This window comes from Neodiprion lecontei, chromosome 1 (genome assembly GCF_021901455.1).
Source record: "Neodiprion lecontei isolate iyNeoLeco1 chromosome 1, iyNeoLeco1.1, whole genome shotgun sequence".
NCBI classification, from domain to species: Eukaryota; Metazoa; Arthropoda; class Insecta; order Hymenoptera; family Diprionidae; genus Neodiprion; species Neodiprion lecontei.
The window spans coordinates 25,083,679-25,102,623 of record NC_060260.1 but is presented as its reverse complement, the minus strand read 5'-3'; the positions used below and the strand labels follow the sequence as shown (position 1 = coordinate 25,102,623).

Here is an 18,945-nt window from a genome sequence, read left to right as displayed (position 1 = left end):
GCGAAAATTTTCGCGATTTTGAAAAGTGCTGGAATTAATTAATCGTAGCACAGATCGGACGTAATTTTGCGAGAGAAATCGATTGGGCGCAGTCTCATTACGCTGCGATCAACGCATCAAAAGTTACAGCCGAAAAACCAGAACCTGAATTTTGGACATTTTTCAGCATGTGGTTTTCGCTCGCCATTTCTCTCCTGTTGGTCCTACGCTCTTTTCGCTGCGATTTCTGGGTTCCTGAGGGTCCGATTGGTCAGATAAGGGTCATTCAAATCGAATCTAAGACCAAAAGTTTGTTGCCCAAAAAAAAAGTAGGGCTAACCCCTTTCCATTTTTGGCGAAAATTTTCGCGATTCAGAAAAGTGCTGAAATCAATCAATTGTAGCACTGATCGAACGTAATTTTGCGAGAGGAATCGATTGGGCGCAGTCCCAATACGCTGCGATCAACGCATCGAAAGTTACAGCCGAAAAACCAGAACCTGAATTTTGGACATTTTTCAGCATGTGGTTTTCGCTCGCCATTTCTCTCCTGTTGGTCCTACGCTCTTTTCGCTGCGAATTCTGGGTTCCTGAGGGTCCGATTGGTCAGATGAGGGTCATTCAAATCGAATCTAAGACCAAAAGTTTTTTGCCCAAAAAAAAAGTAAGGCTAACCCCTTTGTGTTTTTGGCGAAAATTTTCGCGATTCTGAGATGTGCTGGAACCAATTAATCGTAGCACTGATCAGACGTAATTTTGCGAGAGAAATCGATTGGGCGCAGTCCCAATACGCTGCGATCAACGCATCAAAAGTTACAGCCGAAAAACCAGAACCTGAATTTTCGACTTTTTTCAGCATGTGGTTTTCGCTCGCCATTTCTCTCCTGATGGTCCTACGCTCTTTTCGCTTCGATTTCTGGGTTCCTGAGGGTCCGATTGGTCAGATAAGGGTCATTCAAATCGAATCTAAGACCCAAAGTGTTTCGCACAAACAAAAAAGGAAGGCTAACCCCTTTCCATTTTTGGCGAAAATTTTCGCGATTTTGAAAAGTGCTGGAATCAATTAATCGTGACACAGTTCGGAGGTAATTTCGCGAGAGAAATCGATTAGGCGCAGTCCCAATACGCTGCGATCAACGCATCAAAAGTTACAGCCGAAAAACCAGAACCTGAATTTTCGACATTTTTCAGCATGTGGTTTTCGCTCGCCATTTCTCTCCTGTTGGTCCTACGCTCTTTTCGCTGCGATTTCTGGGTTCCTGAGGGTCCAATCGGTCAGATAAGGGTCATTCAAATCGAATCTAAGACCCAAAGTTTTTCGCCCAAAAAAAAAGTAAGGCTAACCCCTTTCCATTTTTGGCGAAAATTTTCGCGATTCAGAAAAGTGCTGAAATCAATCAATTGTAGCACTGATCGAACGTAATTTTGCGAGAGGAATCGATTGGGCGCAGTCCCAATACGCTGCGATCAACGCATCAAAAGTTACAGCCGAAAAACCAGAACCTGAATTTTCGACATTTTTCAGCATGTGGTTTTCGCTCGCCATTTCTCTCCTGTTGGTCCTACGCTGTTTTCGCTGCGATTTCTGGGTTCCTGAGGGTCCGATTGGTCAGATAAGGGTCATTCAAATCGAATCTGAGACCAAAAGTTTGTTGCCCAAAAAAAAAGTAAGGCTAACCCCTTTCCATTTTTGGCGAAAATTTTCGCGATTTTGAAAAGTGCTGGAATCAATTAATCGTAGCAAGGATCGGACGTAATTTTGCGAGAGAAATCGATTGGGCGCAGTCCCAATACGCTGCGATCACCGCATCGAGAGTTACAGCCGAAAAACCAGAACCTGAATTTTGGACATTTTTCAGCATGTGGTTTTCGCTCGCCATTTCTCTCCTGTTGGTCCTACGCTCTTTTCGCTGCGATTTCTGGGTTCCTGAGGGTCCGATTGGTCAGATAAGGGTCATTCAAATCGAATCTAAGACCAAAAGTTTGTTGCCCAAAAAAAAAGTAAGGCTAACCCCTCTCCATTTTTGGCGAAAATTTTCGCGATTCAGAAAAGTGCTGAAATCAATCAATTGTAGCACTGATCGCACGTAATTTTGCGAGAGGAATCGATTGGGCGCAGTCCCAATACGCTGCGATCAACGCATCGAAAGTTACAGCCGAAAAACCAGAACCTGAATTTTGGACATTTTTCAGCATGTGGTTTTCGCTCGCCATTTCTCTCCTGTTGGTCCTACGCTCTTTTCGCTGCGAATTCTGGGTTCCTGAGGGTCCGATTGGTCAGATGAGGGTCATTCAAATCGAATCTAAGACCAAAAGTTTTTTGCCCAAAAAAAAAGTAAGGCTAACCCCTTTGTGTTTTTGGCGAAAATTTTCGCGATTCTGAGATGTGCTGGAACCAATTAATCGTAGCACTGATCAGACGTAATTTTGCGAGAGAAATCGATTGGGCGCAGTCCCAATACGCTGCGAACAACGCATCAAAAGTTACAGCCGAAAAACCAGAACCTGAATTTTCGACTTTTTTCAGCATGTGGTTTTCGCTCGCCATTTCTCTCCTGTTGGTCCCACGCTCTTTTTGCCGCGATTTCTGAGATTCTGAGGGTCCAATTGATCAGATGAGGGTCGTACAAATCGAATCTGAGACCAAAAGTTTTTTGCCCAAAAAAAAAGTAAGGCTAACCCCTTTCCATGTGTGGCGAAAATTTTCGCGATTTTGAAAAGTGCTGGAATCAATTAATCGTAGCACAGATCAGACGTCATTTTGCGAGAGAAATCGATTGGGCGCAGTCCCATCACGCTGCGATCAACGCATCAAAAGTTACAGCCGAAAAACCAGAACCTGAATTTTCGACATTTTTCAGCATGTGGTTTTCGCTCGCCATTTCTCTCCTGTTGGTCCTACGCTCTTTTCGCTGCGATTTCCGGCTTCCTGAGGGTCCAATTGGTCAGATAAGGGTCATTCAAATCGAATCTAAGACCAAAAGTTTTTCGCCCAAAAAAAAAGTAAGGCTAACCCCTTTCCATTTTTGGCGGAAATGTCGCGATTTTGAAAAGTGCTGGAATCAGTTATTCGTAGCACAGATCGGACGTAATTTTGCGGGAGAAATCGATTGGGCGCAGTCCCATTACGCTGCGATCAACGCATCAAAAGTTACAGCCGAAAAACCAGAACCTGAATTTTCGACATTTTTCAGCATGTGGTTTTCGCTCGCCATTTCTCTCCTGTTGGTCCTACGCTCTTCTTGCTGCGATTTCCGGCTTCCTGAGGGTCCAATTGGTCAGATAAGGTTCATTCAAATCGAATCTAAGACCAGAAGTTTTACGCCCAAAAAAAAAGTAAGGCTAACCCCTTTCCATTTTTGGCGAAAATTTTCGCGATTTTGAAAAGTGCTGGAATCAATTAATCGTGACACAGATCGGAGGTAATTTCGCGAGAGAAATCGATTAGGCGCAGTCCCAATACGCTGCGATCAACGCATCAAAAGTTACAGCCGAAAAACCAGAACCTGAATTTTCGACATTTTTCAGCATGTGGTTTTCGCTCGCCATTTCTCTCCTGTTGGTCCTACGCTCTTTTCGCTGCGATTTCTGGGTTCCTGAGGGTCCAATCGGTCAGATAAGGGTCATTCAAATCGAATCTAAGACCCAAAGTTTTTCGCCCAAAAAAAAAGTAAGGCTAACCCCTTTCCATTTTTGGCGAAAATTTTCGCGATTTTGAAAAGTGCTGGAATCAATTAATCGTAGCACAGATCGGACGTAATTTTGCGGGAGAAATCGATTGGGCGCAGTCCCATTACGCTGCGATCAACGCATCAAAAGTTACAGCCGAAAAACCAGAACCTGAATTTTCGACATTTTTCAGCATGTGGTTTTCGCTCGCCATTTCTCTCCTGTTGGTCTTACGCTCTTTTCGCTGCGATTTCCGGCTTCCTGAGGGTCCAATTGGTCAGATAAGGGTCATTCAAATCGAATCTAAGACCAAAAGTTTTTCGCCCAAAAAAAAAGTAAGGCTAACCCCTTTCCATTTTCGGCGGAAATGTCGCGATTTTGAAAAGTGCTGGAATCGATTAATCGTAACACTGATCGGACGTAATTTTGCGAGAGAAATCGATTGGGCGCAGTTCCAATACGCTGCGATCAACGCATCAAAAGTTACAGCCGAAAAACCAGAACCTAAATTTTGGACATTTTTCAGCATGTGGTTTTCGCTCGCCATTTCTCTCCTGTTGGTCCTACGCTCTTTTCGCTGCGATTTCCGGCTTCCTGAGGGTCCAATTGGTCAGATAAGGGTCATTCAAATCGAATCTAAGACCAAAAGTTTTTCGCCCAAAAAAAAAGTAAGGCTAACCCCTTTCCATTTTTGGCGGAAATGTCGCGATTTTGAAAAGTGCTGGAATCGATTGATCGTAACACTGATCGGACGTAATTTTGCGAGAGAAATCGATTGTGCGCAGTTCCAATACGCTGCGATCAACGCATCGAAAGTTACAGCCGAAAAACCAGAACCTGAATTTTGGACATTTTTCAGCATGTGGTTTTCGCTCGCCATTTCTCTCCTGTTGGTCCTACGCTCTTCTCGCTGCGATTTCTGGGTTCCTGAGGGTCCAATCGGTCAGATAAGGGTCATTCAAATCGAATCCAAGACCCAAAGTTTTTCGCCCAAAAAAAAAGTAAGGCTAACCCCTTTCCATTTTTGGCGAAAATTTTCGCGATTCAGAAAAGTGCTGAAATCAATCAATTGTAGCACTGATCGGACGTAATTTTGCGAGAGATATCGATTGGGCGCAGTCCCAATACGCTGCGATCAACGCATCGAAAGTTACAGCCGAAAAACCAGAACCTGAATTTTCGACATTTTTCAGCATGTGGTTTTCGCTCGCCATTTCTCTCCTGTTGGTCCTACGCTCTTTTCGCTGCAATTTCTGGGTTCCTGAGGGTCCGAGTGGTCAGATGAGGGTCATTCAAATCAAATCTAAGACCAAAAGTTTGTTGCCCAAAAAAAAAGTAAGGCTAACCCCTTTCCATTTTTGGCGAAAATTTTCGCGATTTTGAAAAGTGCTGGAATCAATTAATCGTGACACAGATCGGACGTAATTTCGCGAGAGAAATCGATTAGGCGCAGTCCCAATACGCTGCGATCAACGCATCAAAAGTTACAGCCGAAAAACCAGAACCTGAATTTTCGACATTTTACAGCATGTGGTTTTCGCTCGCCATTTCTATCCTTTCGGTCCTACGCTCTCTTCGCTGCGATTCCCGGCTTCCTAAGGGTCCAATTGGTCAGATAAGGGTCATTCAAATCGAATCTAAGACCAAAAGTTTTTCGCCCAAAAAAAAAGTAAGGCTAACCCCTTTCCATTTTTGGCGGAAATGTCGCGATTTTGAAAAGTGCTGGAATCGATTAATCGTAACACTGATCGGACGTAATTTTGCGAGAGAAATCGATTGGGCGCAGTTCCAATACGCTGCGATCAACGCATCGAAAGTTACAGCCGAAAAACCAGAACCTGAATTTTGGACATTTTTCAGCATGTGGTTTTCGCTCGCCATTTCTCTCCTGTTGGTCCTACGCTCTTTTCGCTGCGATTTCCGGCTTCCTGAGGGTCCTATTGGTCAGATAAGGGTCATTCAAATCGAATCCAAGACCCAAAGTTTTTCGCCCAAAAAAAAAGTAAGGCTAACCCCTTTCCATTTTTGGCGAAAATTTTCGCGATTCAGAAAAGTGCTGAAATCAATCAATTGTAGCACTGATCGGACGTAATTTTGCGAGAGAAATCGATTGGGCGCAGTCCCAATACGCTGCGATCAACGCATCGAAAGTTACAGCCGAAAAACCAGAACCTGAATTTTCGACATTTTTCAGCATGTGGTTTTCGCTCGCCATTTCTCTCCTGTTGGTCCTACGCTCTTTTCGCTGCGATTTCCGGCTTCCTGAGGGTCCAATTGGTCAGATAAGGGTCATTCAAATCGAATCTAAGACCAAAAGTTTTTCGCCCAAAAAAAAAGTAAGGCTAACCCCTTTTCATTTTTGGCGGAAATGTCGCGATTTTGAAAAGTGCTGGAATCGATTAATCGTAACACTGATCGGACGTAATTTTGCGAGAGAAATCGATTGGGCGCAGTCCCAATACGCTGCGATCAACGCATCGAAAGTTACAGCCGAAAAACCAGAACCTGAATTTTCGACATTTTTCAGCATGTGGTTTTCGCTCGCCATTTCTCTCCTGTTGGTCCTACGCTCTTTTCGCTGCAATTTCTGGGTTCCTGAGGGTCCGATTGGTCAGATAAGGGTCATTCAAATCGAATCTAAGACCAAAAGTTTGTTGCCCCAAAAAAAAGTAAGGCTAACCCCTTTCCATTTTTGGCGAAAATTTTCGCGATTTTGAAAAGTGCTGGAATCAATTAATCGTGACACAGATCGGACGTAATTTCGCGAGAGAAATCGATTAGGCGCAGTCCCAATACGCTGCGATCAACGCATCAAAAGTTACAGCCGAAAAACCAGAACCTGAATTTCCGACATTTTTCAGCATGTGGTTTTCGCTCGCCATTTCTATCCTGTTGGTCCTACGCTCTTTTCGCTGCGATTCCCGGCTTCCTGAGGGTCCAATTGGTCAGATAAGGGTCATTCAAATCGAATCTAAGACCAAAAGTTTTTTGCCCAAAAAAAAAGTAAGGCTAACCCCTTTCCATTTTTGGCGAAAATTTTCGCGATTTTGAAAAGTGCTGGAATCAATTAATCGTAACACTGATCGGACGTAATTTTGCGAGAGAAATTGAATGGGCGCAGTCCCAATACGCTGCGATCAACGCATCGAAAGTTACAGCCGAAAAACCAGAACCTGAATTTTCGACATTTTTCAGCATGTGGTTTTCGCTCGCCATTTCTCTCCTGTTGATCCTACGCCCTCTTCGCTGCGATTTCTGGGTTCCTGAGGGTCCAATTGGTCAGATAAGGGTCATTCAAATCGAATCTAAGACCAAAAGTTTCTCGCCCAAAAAAAAAGTAAGGCTAACCCCTTTCCATTTTTGGCGAAAATTTTCGCGATTTTGAAAAGTGCTGGAATCAATTAATCGTAGCACAGATCGGACGTAATTTTGCGGGAGAAATCGATTGGGCGCAGTCCCATTACGCTGCGATCAACGCATCAAAAGTTACAGCCGAAAAACCAGAACCTGAATTTTCGACATTTTTCAGCATGTGGTTTTCGCTCGCCATTTCTCTCCTGTTGGTCCTACGCTCTTTTCGCTGCGATTTCCGGCTTCCTGAGGGTCCAATTGGTCAGATAAGGGTCATTCAAATCGAATCTAAGACCAAAAGTTTTTCGCCCAAAAAAAAAGTAAGGCTAACCCCTTTCCATTTTTGGCGGAAATGTCGCGATTTTGAAAAGTGCTGGAATCGATTAATCGTAACACTGATCGGACGTAATTTTGCGAGAGAAATCGATTGGGCGCAGTTCCAATACGCTGCGATCAACGCATCGAAAGTTACAGCCGAAAAACCAGAACCTGAATTTTGGACATTTTTCAGCATGTGGTTTTCGCTCGCCATTTCTCTCCTGTTGGTCCTACGCTCTTTTCGCTTCGATTTCTGGGTTCCTGAGGGTCCGATTGGTCAGATAAGGGTCATTCAAATCGAATCTAAGACCAAAAGTTTGTTGCCCAAAAAAAAAGTAAGGCTAACCCCTTTCCATTTTTGGCGAAAATTTTCGCGATTTTGAAAAGTGCTGGAATCAATTAATCGGAACACAGATCGGACGTAATTTCGCGAGAGAAATCGATTAGGCGCAGTCCCATTACGCTGCGTTCAACACATCAAAAGTTACAGCCGAAAAACCAGAACCTGAATTTTCGACATTTTTCAGCATGTGGTTTTTGCTCGCCATTTTTCTCCTGTTGGTCCTACGCTCTTTTTGCCGCGATTTCTGAGATCCTGAGGGTCCAATTGATCAGATAAGGGTCGTACGGATCGAATCTGAGACCAAAAGTTTTTTGCCCAAAAAAAAAGTAAGGCTAACCCCTTTCCATTTTTGGCGAAAATTTCCGCGATTTTGAAAAGTGCTGGAATCAATCAATCGTGACACAGATCGGACGTAATTTCGCGAGAGAAATCGATTAGGCGCAGTCCCAATACGCTGCGATCAACGCATCAAAAGTTACAGCCGAAAAACCAGAACCTGAATTTTCGACATTTTTCAGCATGTGGTTTTCGCTCGCCATTTCTATCCTGTTGGTCCTACGCTCTTTTCGCTGCGATTTCCGGCTTTCTGAGGGTCCAATTGGTCAGATAAGGGTCATCCAAATCGAATTTAAGACCAAAAGTTTTTTGCCCAACAAAAAAGTAAGGCTAACCCCTTTCCATTTTTGGCGAAAATTTTCGCGATTTTGAAAAGTGCTGGAATCAATTAATCGTAACACTGATCGGACGTAATTTTGCGAGAGAAATCGAATGGGCGCAGTCCCAATACGCTGCGATCAACGCATCGAAAGTTACAGCCGAAAAACCAGAACCTGAATTTTCGACATTTTTCAGCATGTGGTTTTCGCTCGCCATTTCTCTCCTGTTGATCCTACGCCCTCTTCGCTGCGATTTCTGGGTTCCTGAGGGTCCAATTGGTCAGATAAGGGTCATTCAAATCGAATCTAAGACCAAAAGTTTTTCGCCCAAAAAAAAAGTAAGGCTAACCCCTTTCCATTTTTGGCGAAAATTTTCGCGATTTTGAAAAGTGCTGGAATCAATTAATCGTAGCAAGGATCGGACGTAATTTTGCGAGAGAAACCGATTGGGTGCAGTCCCAATACGCTGCGATCAACGCATCGAAAGTTACAGCCGAAAAACCAGAACCTGAATTTTCGACATTTTTCAGCATGTGGTTTTCGCTCGCCATTTCTCTCCTGTTGGTCCTACGCTCTTTTCGCTGCGATTTCTGGGTTTATGAGGGTCCAATTGGTCAGATAAGGGTCATTTAAATCGAATCTAAGACCAAAAGTTTTTTGCTTAAAAAAAAAGTAAGGCTAACCCCTTTATGTTTTTGGCGAAAATTTTCGCGATTCTGAGATGTGCTGGAACCAATTAATCGTAGCACTGATCAGACGTAATTTTGCGAGAGAAATCGATTGGGCGCAGTCCCAATACGCTGCGATCAACGCATCAAAAGTTACAGCCGAAAAACCAGAACCTGAATTTTCGACATTTTTCAGCATGTGGTTTTCGCTCGCCATTTCTCTACTGTTGGTCCCACGCTCTTTTTGCCGCGATTTCTGAGATCCTGAGGGTCCAATTGATCAGATAAGGGTCGTACAAATCGAATCTGAGACCAAAAGTTTTTTGCCCAAAAAAAAAGTAAGGCTAACCCCTTTCCATTTTTGGTTAAAATTTCCGCGATATTGAAAAGTGCTGGAATCAATTAATCGTAGCACTGATCGGACGTAATTTTGCGAGAGAAATCGATTGGGCGCAGTCCCAATACGCTGTGATCAACGCATCAAAAGTTACAGCCGAAAAACCAGAACCTGAATTTCGACTTTTTTCAGCATGTGGTTTTCGCTCGCCATTTCTCTCCTGTTGGTCCGACGCTCGTTTCGCCGCGATTTCTGAGTTCCTGAGGGTCCGATTGATCAGATAAGGGTCATTCAAATCGAATTTTAGATCAAAAACTTTCGGCTCCAAAAATGAAGAATAAGTAAGGCTAACACAGTAAGTTTCCATCTTTGGTATATATTTACATAAATAATGTTCAATTTCTTGTAATAATATAAGTCACAATATAGAAAACATCTTAGTAATAATGCAACAATTAATTACTGCTTTAAAAAACTAGGCTTAAGAATGATTTGAAACAATAACGTATGTTCAAAGTTTTCTCGAATACACTCATAACTAACTCAACCATAAATATATCCACTTATAAAATAGATTAATGTAGAATTTCTCATATTATAAAATAGGGCGTATTTCCTTCAGTCGTACCAAAACACTTTGGTTTTTAGCGCATAGATACATCGAAAAGTAACGGGTCGATCGACTTCTTGTAAAATTACGTAAGTTAGGTCAGAAAGTGCAGGCGTTTGGCAAAATAAAAGTTTTACAAGCTGAACAAACATTTGAGATCATCCATCAATAACTTGGAGGCACCTGCAGTACCTGCTCCTGTCAAACCTCCGTTCGCTATTTCTAGCTTTCTGTTTTGCAGTGCTCTAATCCTGTGTAAATGTAAATAATTACTTATGTAGACTCTCATGTTAGTTTGCATAACGTATTCTCAAAAAATAATTTGTATGTATTACTTGTAAATGTAAACGCTTTTAGTTTGGCCAACTCTGTAAATTCGATCCTGTGCTTGCGCTTCCAATTACCGATCCCAACGGATATCAAGCAAAAGTAAGTGATTGCCGCCAACCAAATTTAAGCTTACTCCGCCTGCAGTAAGCGATAGTAATAGAATTTGCGGTGCTGAGTCTATTGTGTTGAACGACTCCACTATGCGCTACAAAAATTAAGAAAGACGTTAATCGTATTTCCGAAGTAATGAGAACTCGGTCTGTTTAAATAAATATGTGATTTAGAAAAATACATCGTAACTACAGGCCTGGTTATCATTTTTTTCAACAAAAAAATCTTAAGGATTAGAAATAGAAATGATTCGACCAAGGTAGTTGGTGAAATACTCATGAAAATAAATATTGCAAATGTGTGAGAAAACTAAGAATATCATTGTAGCCAAAAAAAAATCACTGTGCAATATAAAAATAAGAAGTTTTTCAGACGTATAGACAAAAACTCTCAAATCGTACCTACCGATTTTTTACGGGAATTTTTCCAGACAGGGTGTCATAAGTTGCTCCATTTAGGGTTTTGAGACGAGACCTCACAACTTCCAGCATACTGGTCCATTGTGGTACTACTATCATCTCATCACCTTTGTCCAGTATTTCTTGTATTGTGTGGAGTACAGCTCTCAACTAGAAAAGATATCCCAAATCAATACGCTGTGATCAACGCATCAAAAGTTACAGCCAAAAACCGAGAACCTGTGTTTCCAAAATTTTTCAGCAGGTGCTTTTTCGCTCGCCATTTCTCTCCTGTTGGTCCTAGGCTACCCTACCCTACCCTACCCTACCCTACCCTACCCCTAACCTTACCCCACCTTACTACTACGACTCCTCCTGCCACTCCTACTACTACGACTACTCCTATTTCTACTCCAACTTCTACTACTACTTTTACTCCTTCTACTCCTACTTCTACTCCTATTCCTACTCCGAGTCCTACTTCTACTACTACTCCTACGTTTACTCCCATTTCTACATTTACTTCTAATCCTACTTCTACTTCTAATTCTGATCCTACTTCTTCCCCTGATCCTACTTCTGATCCTACTTCTACTGCATCAAATATTATAAAAATGTTAAACTTACCGAGCACAAATCCTCGTCCTTCTCGTCCACATTGTTCTCCTCGACTTCCTCGTCCTCCTCCTCGTCCAGCTCGACCACCTCCATCCACCACCAACCATCTCCAACGACCACTGCCAACCACCTCGGGTTATGTCTGGAATAGTAATAAATATTTTCCGTATAAGAACACATCAAAAATATTGTGTAAGGATTAATATAATTAATTTATTAATCAATAATATACTAAATTGTATTAGCGCATTGAGAACTACTGAATTTGTGCTTACGCGAAAAAGAATTGAAATAATTTATTGTAAACATGACAAGTTTAAAAAATGTTATATCAAATGTAATTACGATTGCCTTTAGACATTATGAAAATGTTAGACTCACTGTGCAGAAATCCTTGTCCTCCTCGTCCACCTCGATCACCCACAACCACCTCGGGTTATACCCCGAATACTAATAAATATTTTCAGTAGTAGAACACATCAAAAGTATTGTCTAAGGATTAATATAATTTTTTTATTGACACATTTTACCAAGAAGATTATGAGAAAATTATAAAAAATTATATAATAGAAATTTCATTAGCGCATTTATTGCTACTGAATTTGGGCTTTCGCGACAAATGAATTTAAATAATCTATTGTAAACATGACAATTTCAAAAAATTTCAAGTAAAACATAATTACAATTGCCATTAATTATATTAAAAATGTTATACTCACTGTGCAGAAATCCTCGTTCTCCTCGTCCACCTTGTCCTCCGCGTCTTCCTTGTCCTCCGAGAGTTGAAATTCACCAGATAGCAGACCTGGAGCACAACAACCACGGAGTACTCATCCTGGAAGTCGAGTTTCACCAGGTAACAGACCTGGAATGCAGAATGTACGAAGCGTTTCTTCCCGAAGTCGAGTTCCACCAGGTAGCGGACCTTGAGCACAGAAGCTACGGAGCGGTTGTCCTGAAAGTCGAGTTTCACCAGGTAACGGACCTGGAGCGTAGAAACTACGGAGCGCTTGTCCTAGAACTCGAGTTGCACTAAAAACTGGACCTGGAGCGCAGGATCCAGGAGGTAGAGAACCCGGTACTCGAAATTTGCGGCGCGCGATTCCCATACGTCCGATCTACTGCGCAGTTGTTTCCAGACTGATGAATTCGGCTAGCTGATTACCATAGATCGATGACGTCAGAAGAAAAAAAATTTCGGTGACGTCACTTTCTGAACATCCGAACATCCGAATACCCCAACTTTAGTTTTGAACCTTAATACTATGATGATGTATGATGTAGGATGCATGATGATGTATGGTGTATGATGTATGATGATATGATATGACGTAAATGATTTCAGTTTTTTCGTTTCAGACAAGAAATACGCACTTTATCTTTCCTGCCGATTCCAGACTCAAGCGGCTAGGCCCTTCGATGGTCAGCCTTTGACTACAGATATATTCTCCAGTTAACGGGTCAGCTAATAACTCTGCCGGTCTGCGACAGTTGGATGATAAAAATTTTTGCTTGTATCTTTCAAGTATGTCAGAAAATACACTCGAAGTTTTAAGAAGCTACGTTCTTTCTCTCGCTGTCAGAAAAAAAAGATCGCCGACCATCACTTTTTGAGGTCTTTAAGTCAGGACACTGCGTTAAATACTGTCTTATATACGGAGCATCCATTTCATCTCGATCAAAATCAGCGCATCCGTTATGTATTACAGTTACTCTGAATTTTTTTCGATATGAACACTTTTCGAAAACAATTCTGCTTCACTACCCAATGTAGGTACTTCACTTGCGATAAGCTAAATCAGCGTTTCGATTCTATGTCTACGAAAATTCAAGATCGAGAGAGCAAATGAAAAGTTGTTGGAATAATTATGAATATTAATGTTATGGAATACATCGAGCGCGTGTCGAATAGAATCCCATTTCGAAATGAATGATTCTTCTATTTCCATATTATAGCCGTATTATTGTAGATGATCTAGCTTGTTTCTTCGAAAATTATAAAATTTATAATCTCTGCATCATTGTTGCTTCTGATCTGTTATTATTTATGATCTATGTATACATTCTTCTCTCGGGTACCTATACTTCAATTAAATCACTGTTTTGCTACGAATGTTGGGAGAAATTTATTAAGCAGAGTCGATAGAACAGAACCCTCCTACGCTCCCAGGCCTACCTGCGCCCACTTGCCCGACGAAAACTGGTCACAAAAATTTACCCAGGGGTATCCGTCTCTACATTCGTTAGTCAACGCTTGAGATATCGAATTTTTTCATCCAATAATCTTAAAAGTGCTGAACAAAGCAAGAAAAACTCTTCATAGGAACATTCTTGAAATGATAGGAACTAGAAATAAAGTAATTCAAAATTTTTCAAAAATATATGCAGCTCAGAGTTGCCTACGTAAAAAACTTTAAAAAAATAAATTGAGCCGCTTAGAAATGCTACTGTCGCCTGTAAAAGATTTCTAGGTAGGAGAATACATACTTATAGACTGATGCAAGGATACCTCCCCACTCTCTTGATTGTACGACAGAGAGAGGACCCTATACAGGACTAGCTCCATCCTTCGGTCACGGCTTCAACAGCCCCTTAAGCCGCGCAGTTTACCTGCATGAGGCTTACATGCTCTTTCTCTTTCTTTTTATGGTTGGCCTCACCTAGGTACGCTCACAATCAGATAACGCATTTGCGAACCACGGTTGACATAGAATAGTATTCCTATGTCCACGGTGCGATATAACGTTCGCTTAGAGCGTGATGTTACGCATGCGCATATCGAGCAAGGTTAATTTCGTACCATGTTTGAAACGCCTGACAACACGAAACGACTGCAGTTAAAGGAATTTGAAAGGGAAATTTTCTTCTTCTTCATCCCTTCAATTCTTCTTCTGCCGTTGATCAGCCATATTGTCAACGCAAGGTTAATAGCACAGATTCGAATCCTTACAATCACACAAAAAAAACTAGCTGCTTAAAAAGTTCCAATTACATTTCTAGGATCTAACGGGTTATTTTCGTAATGCGCCCTACAGGGACCCCTAATTATAGGCAAATCAGGGTTGCAAACGTTGACTGATATATCTTCACGTGGTCATCAGGCGACGTTTCGAGTCCACTCAGTAGCTCCGAGTTTCGCCGTGGCGACATCAGCCGCGTGCTAACAACAGAGCAGCGGGTTATTCAGAGTGGACTGATACCCTGATTTGCCTATAATCAAGAGTCCGGAAATAACCCACCATATAAAAGTACCGTAAGCATCGAACTGCAGATACTAATGGTAAGCTGATTAGTTTCAATTTTATTTTGTGTCCCGAGGGTGATAAAATATTAACAGTATTTCGAATTTTCTAGTTAGAAGTTTGTCCTGACAATTAATATTTACCAACAGCTCCACAAATTTCGTTACATTTTTTACTGATTTAACGCAATTCAAATTCTCGGCAAACTAGTGATATTGTTTGTAGTAACTGCTTTTCTTGGCACAAGGTATTTTGAAATAGTGAAATAATTCACATATAGCAGCAAAATGGTTTGAAAGAATGAAGTTGATCCAAAAAATTGCTTGTTATTCGAACTAATTGTTTCTTTTAGAATATGTATGCAATATTAAACCGCACTAAATGAAACCATCAGGAACAATAATTGAATGTGTTCATGGCAAACTGAAAAATGCACATATGTCGCAGTAGAATTTTGTAGAAGTAGCGAACACAGTTTGACAATTGATTTACAAAGGCAATAGTCATGTGCAATTATACAACTCAGGAAAGTTTCCTTGATCGAGTTCCGAGTAAGAGAGAGCTCCTTTTTTATCCTTAAGCACACATAGAGCCTCGTTTACTGTTCGAGGAAAATCTAACTGCATACAGAATTCATGATTTCAGTGAAAAAGCTTGGGTGTGTTTTAGAATTTTCATTAAAAATAATACACGTATAAATCATTAATATTAGTAATTAAATTACTCATGTGTCGAACTTGGTAAAACACAAGTAAAAAATATTGATTCAGTACAAAATGATGATTACAATATTTATACAACGTTCGTGGTTTTTTTGTGGACTTCAGATTCTTATTCAGACTCGTCATTGACTCCGAGCAACTCTAACTCACCAATATCAGTTGCATAAAACCGTTTCTTATCATCGTTTTTACATCCTATGAAAACAGTACACTCGCTGATATTGTGTGTCTTTGAATATGTATCATTCTGATCATTATTTTTCAACGAACATCCTGTAATATAAAGAAATATTTAGATACAGAAATCCTAAATTATAAAACTGATCGGTGTAAAGAATTATCAAATTTAAGGTCGCAAATAAAAAATACAAGTTGACGATGAAGAAAGAAAATACTACTCACTAGAAATATTTTCGGAGGATATTGGTTTCTTGTCAAGTGTTGGGTCGGGCATACTATCTTTCGCCAATTTTAAGCTCTTCAAAAAATCTCCTTTGTCTCTGGGACATAGTTTAGAATAAGTCGCATTATGAATTTCATCAACCAGATTATCCAAATCTTTGGGCATCTTGAATCGTTTAAAGGAATATGCGTGAAGATGTACGCTGTCGGGTTTAGAATAGGGAAACTCAATAACAAAGTATCTTTTTTTCTTCCGATGGTAGTCCTCCTCTATTAATCTCCATACATGCGCATGTAGGTATCTATATATTGATCGAGTCACTGTGACAGAAATATCACGTGGCGGAGATTCAGCTACAATAACAGTACTTGCCATTTTAAACGCACTAGTACACCAGATACTAGGATTCTGAAAAATTAGTACTAAATGCAGTTTTATTGAAGTGTTGTACACAATAATCCTATCTTTTACTGAATAATTATAAGGAGTTAATTAAATCCAATCTTATTGAATATGATTGAATGGATTGAACTTGATTTAAAAAAGCGGCCTGTACGTAAGACTATATTAAATATAGCATATTCAAATATGGTATATTCTTCACGATGTGTGAGGGCTGTTAGAAATAAAATCTAGGATTGCACTCAATGTTCAGAAAATTTTACATACCTTGAGAGGATCCTTTGGAGCATCCAGTACATCAATCATAGCATTGATATCACAAGATCGTAGGTACTCAGCCAACTTGGTCATAACACCAATGTGGGTATCATGTACTGCATCATATGTCAGCAGGCAATACGGTTTTCTTGCACGTAAGACGGGCAATTCTGTTGGGTGATAAACCTCATCATTAAATTACGGATAAACAAAATAAATTAGTCAGACTATGTATCCATGAAAATAAATTTAAAAATAATTTAAAAAATTAATGGAGAAATTTTGGGAAATCAATCTTACGATGGTGTTTTGTCCAGTAGACGTAAATCTGGCGCAGAGCAAAGAACATCACAATTGGTATGCAGCCAGCACCAACTATCATGACAATTACCTTTGCAGGAGAACGTCCTATAAAATGAGAAAGATAACCTTTACAATTATTGAAGCTTTGGAACTGAAAATTTCCACATACAACAGAGCAAAGAATGAGGAATTTACTGTCCAAAATTCTAACCATGCCATGACTCAGAAACGAAAAAACTTACTCCTCATGAATACTGCGCTGGCTACAGCCTTACATTCCCGTTCACACTTTGAGGACAATGGTACCACTGTAAAATAGTACTGTGTATTCTCCTGAGGAATTCGATACCATTCCCAGATCCCCGTTTTATTTGAACTATCAGGCGCAACAGGTTGAGAACAACTATCGTCTATGTATTTGCAAAATTTTACTTCGTACTGGGATACATTGCATTCTGCAGGAAAAGGTTGTATATGTAAACGGACTTCGTCCAATTCACTTGTATCGACATATGTCAATAATTGTCGTTCTTTTATCGCGTGACAGTGTTCTGAAACATAATTCCGTTTAGAAGTGAAATTTTTGTCAAGGGCATATGTTCAAAAGATCTTACCATTGGGCTGTGAATTAGGCACTTTTACTTTATACTGTTTGAGGTAATTAGTACTGTCTACTTCCACCAAGATTTGTAAGGTCGCGTCATACAAGCAATTGTTACCATTTATTGGGTATAACCAAGATAATTGTTTTGGGGAGTTCTCAGGAGCTACATGACTTAAGTCGATGGCCTGGTAAATCTTTTGGTCCTTGATATACTGAAATAGTATTTTCACTTCTGCAACCAAACAAACACAATTGTCAAGAAATTTTCCTTCATAAAAAAAAATCAAATAAAATACATCAAGTGGCTAAAATTAATTTAATTTGTTTTATACAACTCACTGTTGAAGTGAATGTTGGTCACAGTCAAATTGAGTATCATCAAATCATAATCATAACACTCAAAAACTCTCAATTCAAACTGTTCAGCGTCATTCTCAGAGCGATGCAAATTATTTAACTGCATCGCAGAAAGATCTGGACATTCTGGAATCAAAAATGAAATAAAGTCAAAATTGCATGTTGAATCTCTCTGTAAAATTTTGGAAACTCACCGTCATTGAGAAGGCATTGGTCCACATATTTATACTTTGTCTCGTTCCCTCGTGCTAATCGGTAAAAAGTGTCCTGAGTAAAGAAAACATGAAGTAAAAATGCAAAAGAATCAAAAAAGTTTACACTTTGTCGATATTCTTACCTTGGCCATATTCCTGCCTTCATCGCAACGACTTATGTAGTACTCAGACTTTGGCTCGCAGATTGAACTATTCGAAATTGGAGACGCAAAGAAGAGGAGCAACAAAAAAAGAACTCTTTCACGCATTTTCAACGATACTAGCTGCGACAATAAGCTTGACACAACTCGGATTCATCCATACAACGTGTACCTACAACAATAGAAAAACTATCCACACAACTACCAATAACCGTAATGACGTTTCCGTGGGGGCTTGTTAGAGCGGTTGCAAGACGGAAAAAAGCTGGTCGTATCGCGTCGCAGCGAATTTCTCTTATCTTGAGATTAAACTAATCGCTTTGGGCGTAACATATTTTTTGACACGATATTGTATACAGTGGTGGAGCATAAGACTTTTCTTCTTATCTTTATAAGCCTATGCTGGAACAGTGATGCGGGTACATGTATTCTGACACACATCAGCTTTGAAAACGGGAAAACCAGGAAAAACGGCCGAGTGGGGCTCGCAAATTTTCAGCAATGCTTATGCTTAGCGTTGATTGAAGATATACAAAGACTGCTAGCCTTGTGGGACTTTTTGTAATGGCAACTGGATGATGTAAATTCATCGTCGAGCGGCGCCCTCTACGTCCTTCCCGGCAAGCGGTCGGTACGTAAAGACGACAAGAACTGATGTTACCATCACTCACGAATTCCGTTAGTAAGATTGAAATTTTCAAAAGAATTCTTAATTCGAATTTTTGAATTCAAAAATTGAAAGTAATTGTATTAATAGGGATTTGCTCATTGAAGGAGAGGAATTAATTTGCAATTAAATTTTTCAAATCAACGGAATGAAAACGAATTCCCGTTAGAGATTTTCGAATTAAAAAATATAAAATGATAGCGAAAAATTAGAAATAATTCCTACTTCAATTTCTTGCAGTACAA

The 18,945-nt window shown here is 40.3% G+C and overlaps 2 protein-coding genes across 5 annotated transcripts; both read right to left on the bottom strand.

The window, feature by feature from the left end:
• Positions 1-9,756: 9,756 nt before the first annotated feature.
• Positions 9,757-14,105, bottom strand: LOC124293318. Of its 2 annotated transcripts, XM_046733761.1 has the most exons (6): positions 13,875-14,105; positions 12,107-12,252; positions 11,769-11,837; positions 11,397-11,529; positions 10,777-10,940; positions 9,757-10,181 (listed from the first exon to the last, which is right to left on the bottom strand). In XM_046733761.1, exons 4-6 carry the CDS (start codon positions 11,478-11,480, stop codon positions 10,064-10,066), a joined length of 366 nt encoding a protein of 121 aa, XP_046589717.1. In that variant the 5' UTR covers positions 11,481-11,529; positions 11,769-11,837; positions 12,107-12,252; positions 13,875-14,105; the 3' UTR covers positions 9,757-10,063. The 2 variants fall into 2 exon arrangements, 1 of the variants encoding a protein (XP_046589717.1); XR_006903251.1 differs by lacking the exons at positions 11,769-11,837; positions 13,875-14,105 and adding an exon at positions 10,266-10,465 and having other exon boundaries at positions 12,107-13,623.
• Positions 14,106-15,288: 1,183 nt separating this feature from the next.
• LOC107227961 lies at positions 15,289-18,589 on the bottom strand. Of its 3 annotated transcripts, none has more exons than XM_015669292.2 (9): positions 18,016-18,586; positions 17,873-17,945; positions 17,661-17,804; positions 17,332-17,553; positions 16,960-17,268; positions 16,715-16,822; positions 16,424-16,584; positions 15,754-16,162; positions 15,289-15,624 (listed from the first exon to the last, which is right to left on the bottom strand). In XM_015669292.2, exons 1-9 carry the CDS (start codon positions 18,139-18,141, stop codon positions 15,461-15,463), a joined length of 1,716 nt encoding a protein of 571 aa, XP_015524778.2. In that variant the 5' UTR covers positions 18,142-18,586; the 3' UTR covers positions 15,289-15,460. The 3 variants fall into 3 exon arrangements, with proteins under 3 accessions (XP_015524778.2, XP_046589673.1, XP_046589679.1); XM_046733717.1 differs by having other exon boundaries at positions 17,873-17,926; XM_046733723.1 differs by lacking the exon at positions 15,289-15,624 and having other exon boundaries at positions 15,980-16,176; positions 18,016-18,589.
• Positions 18,590-18,945: the final 356 nt, after the last annotated feature.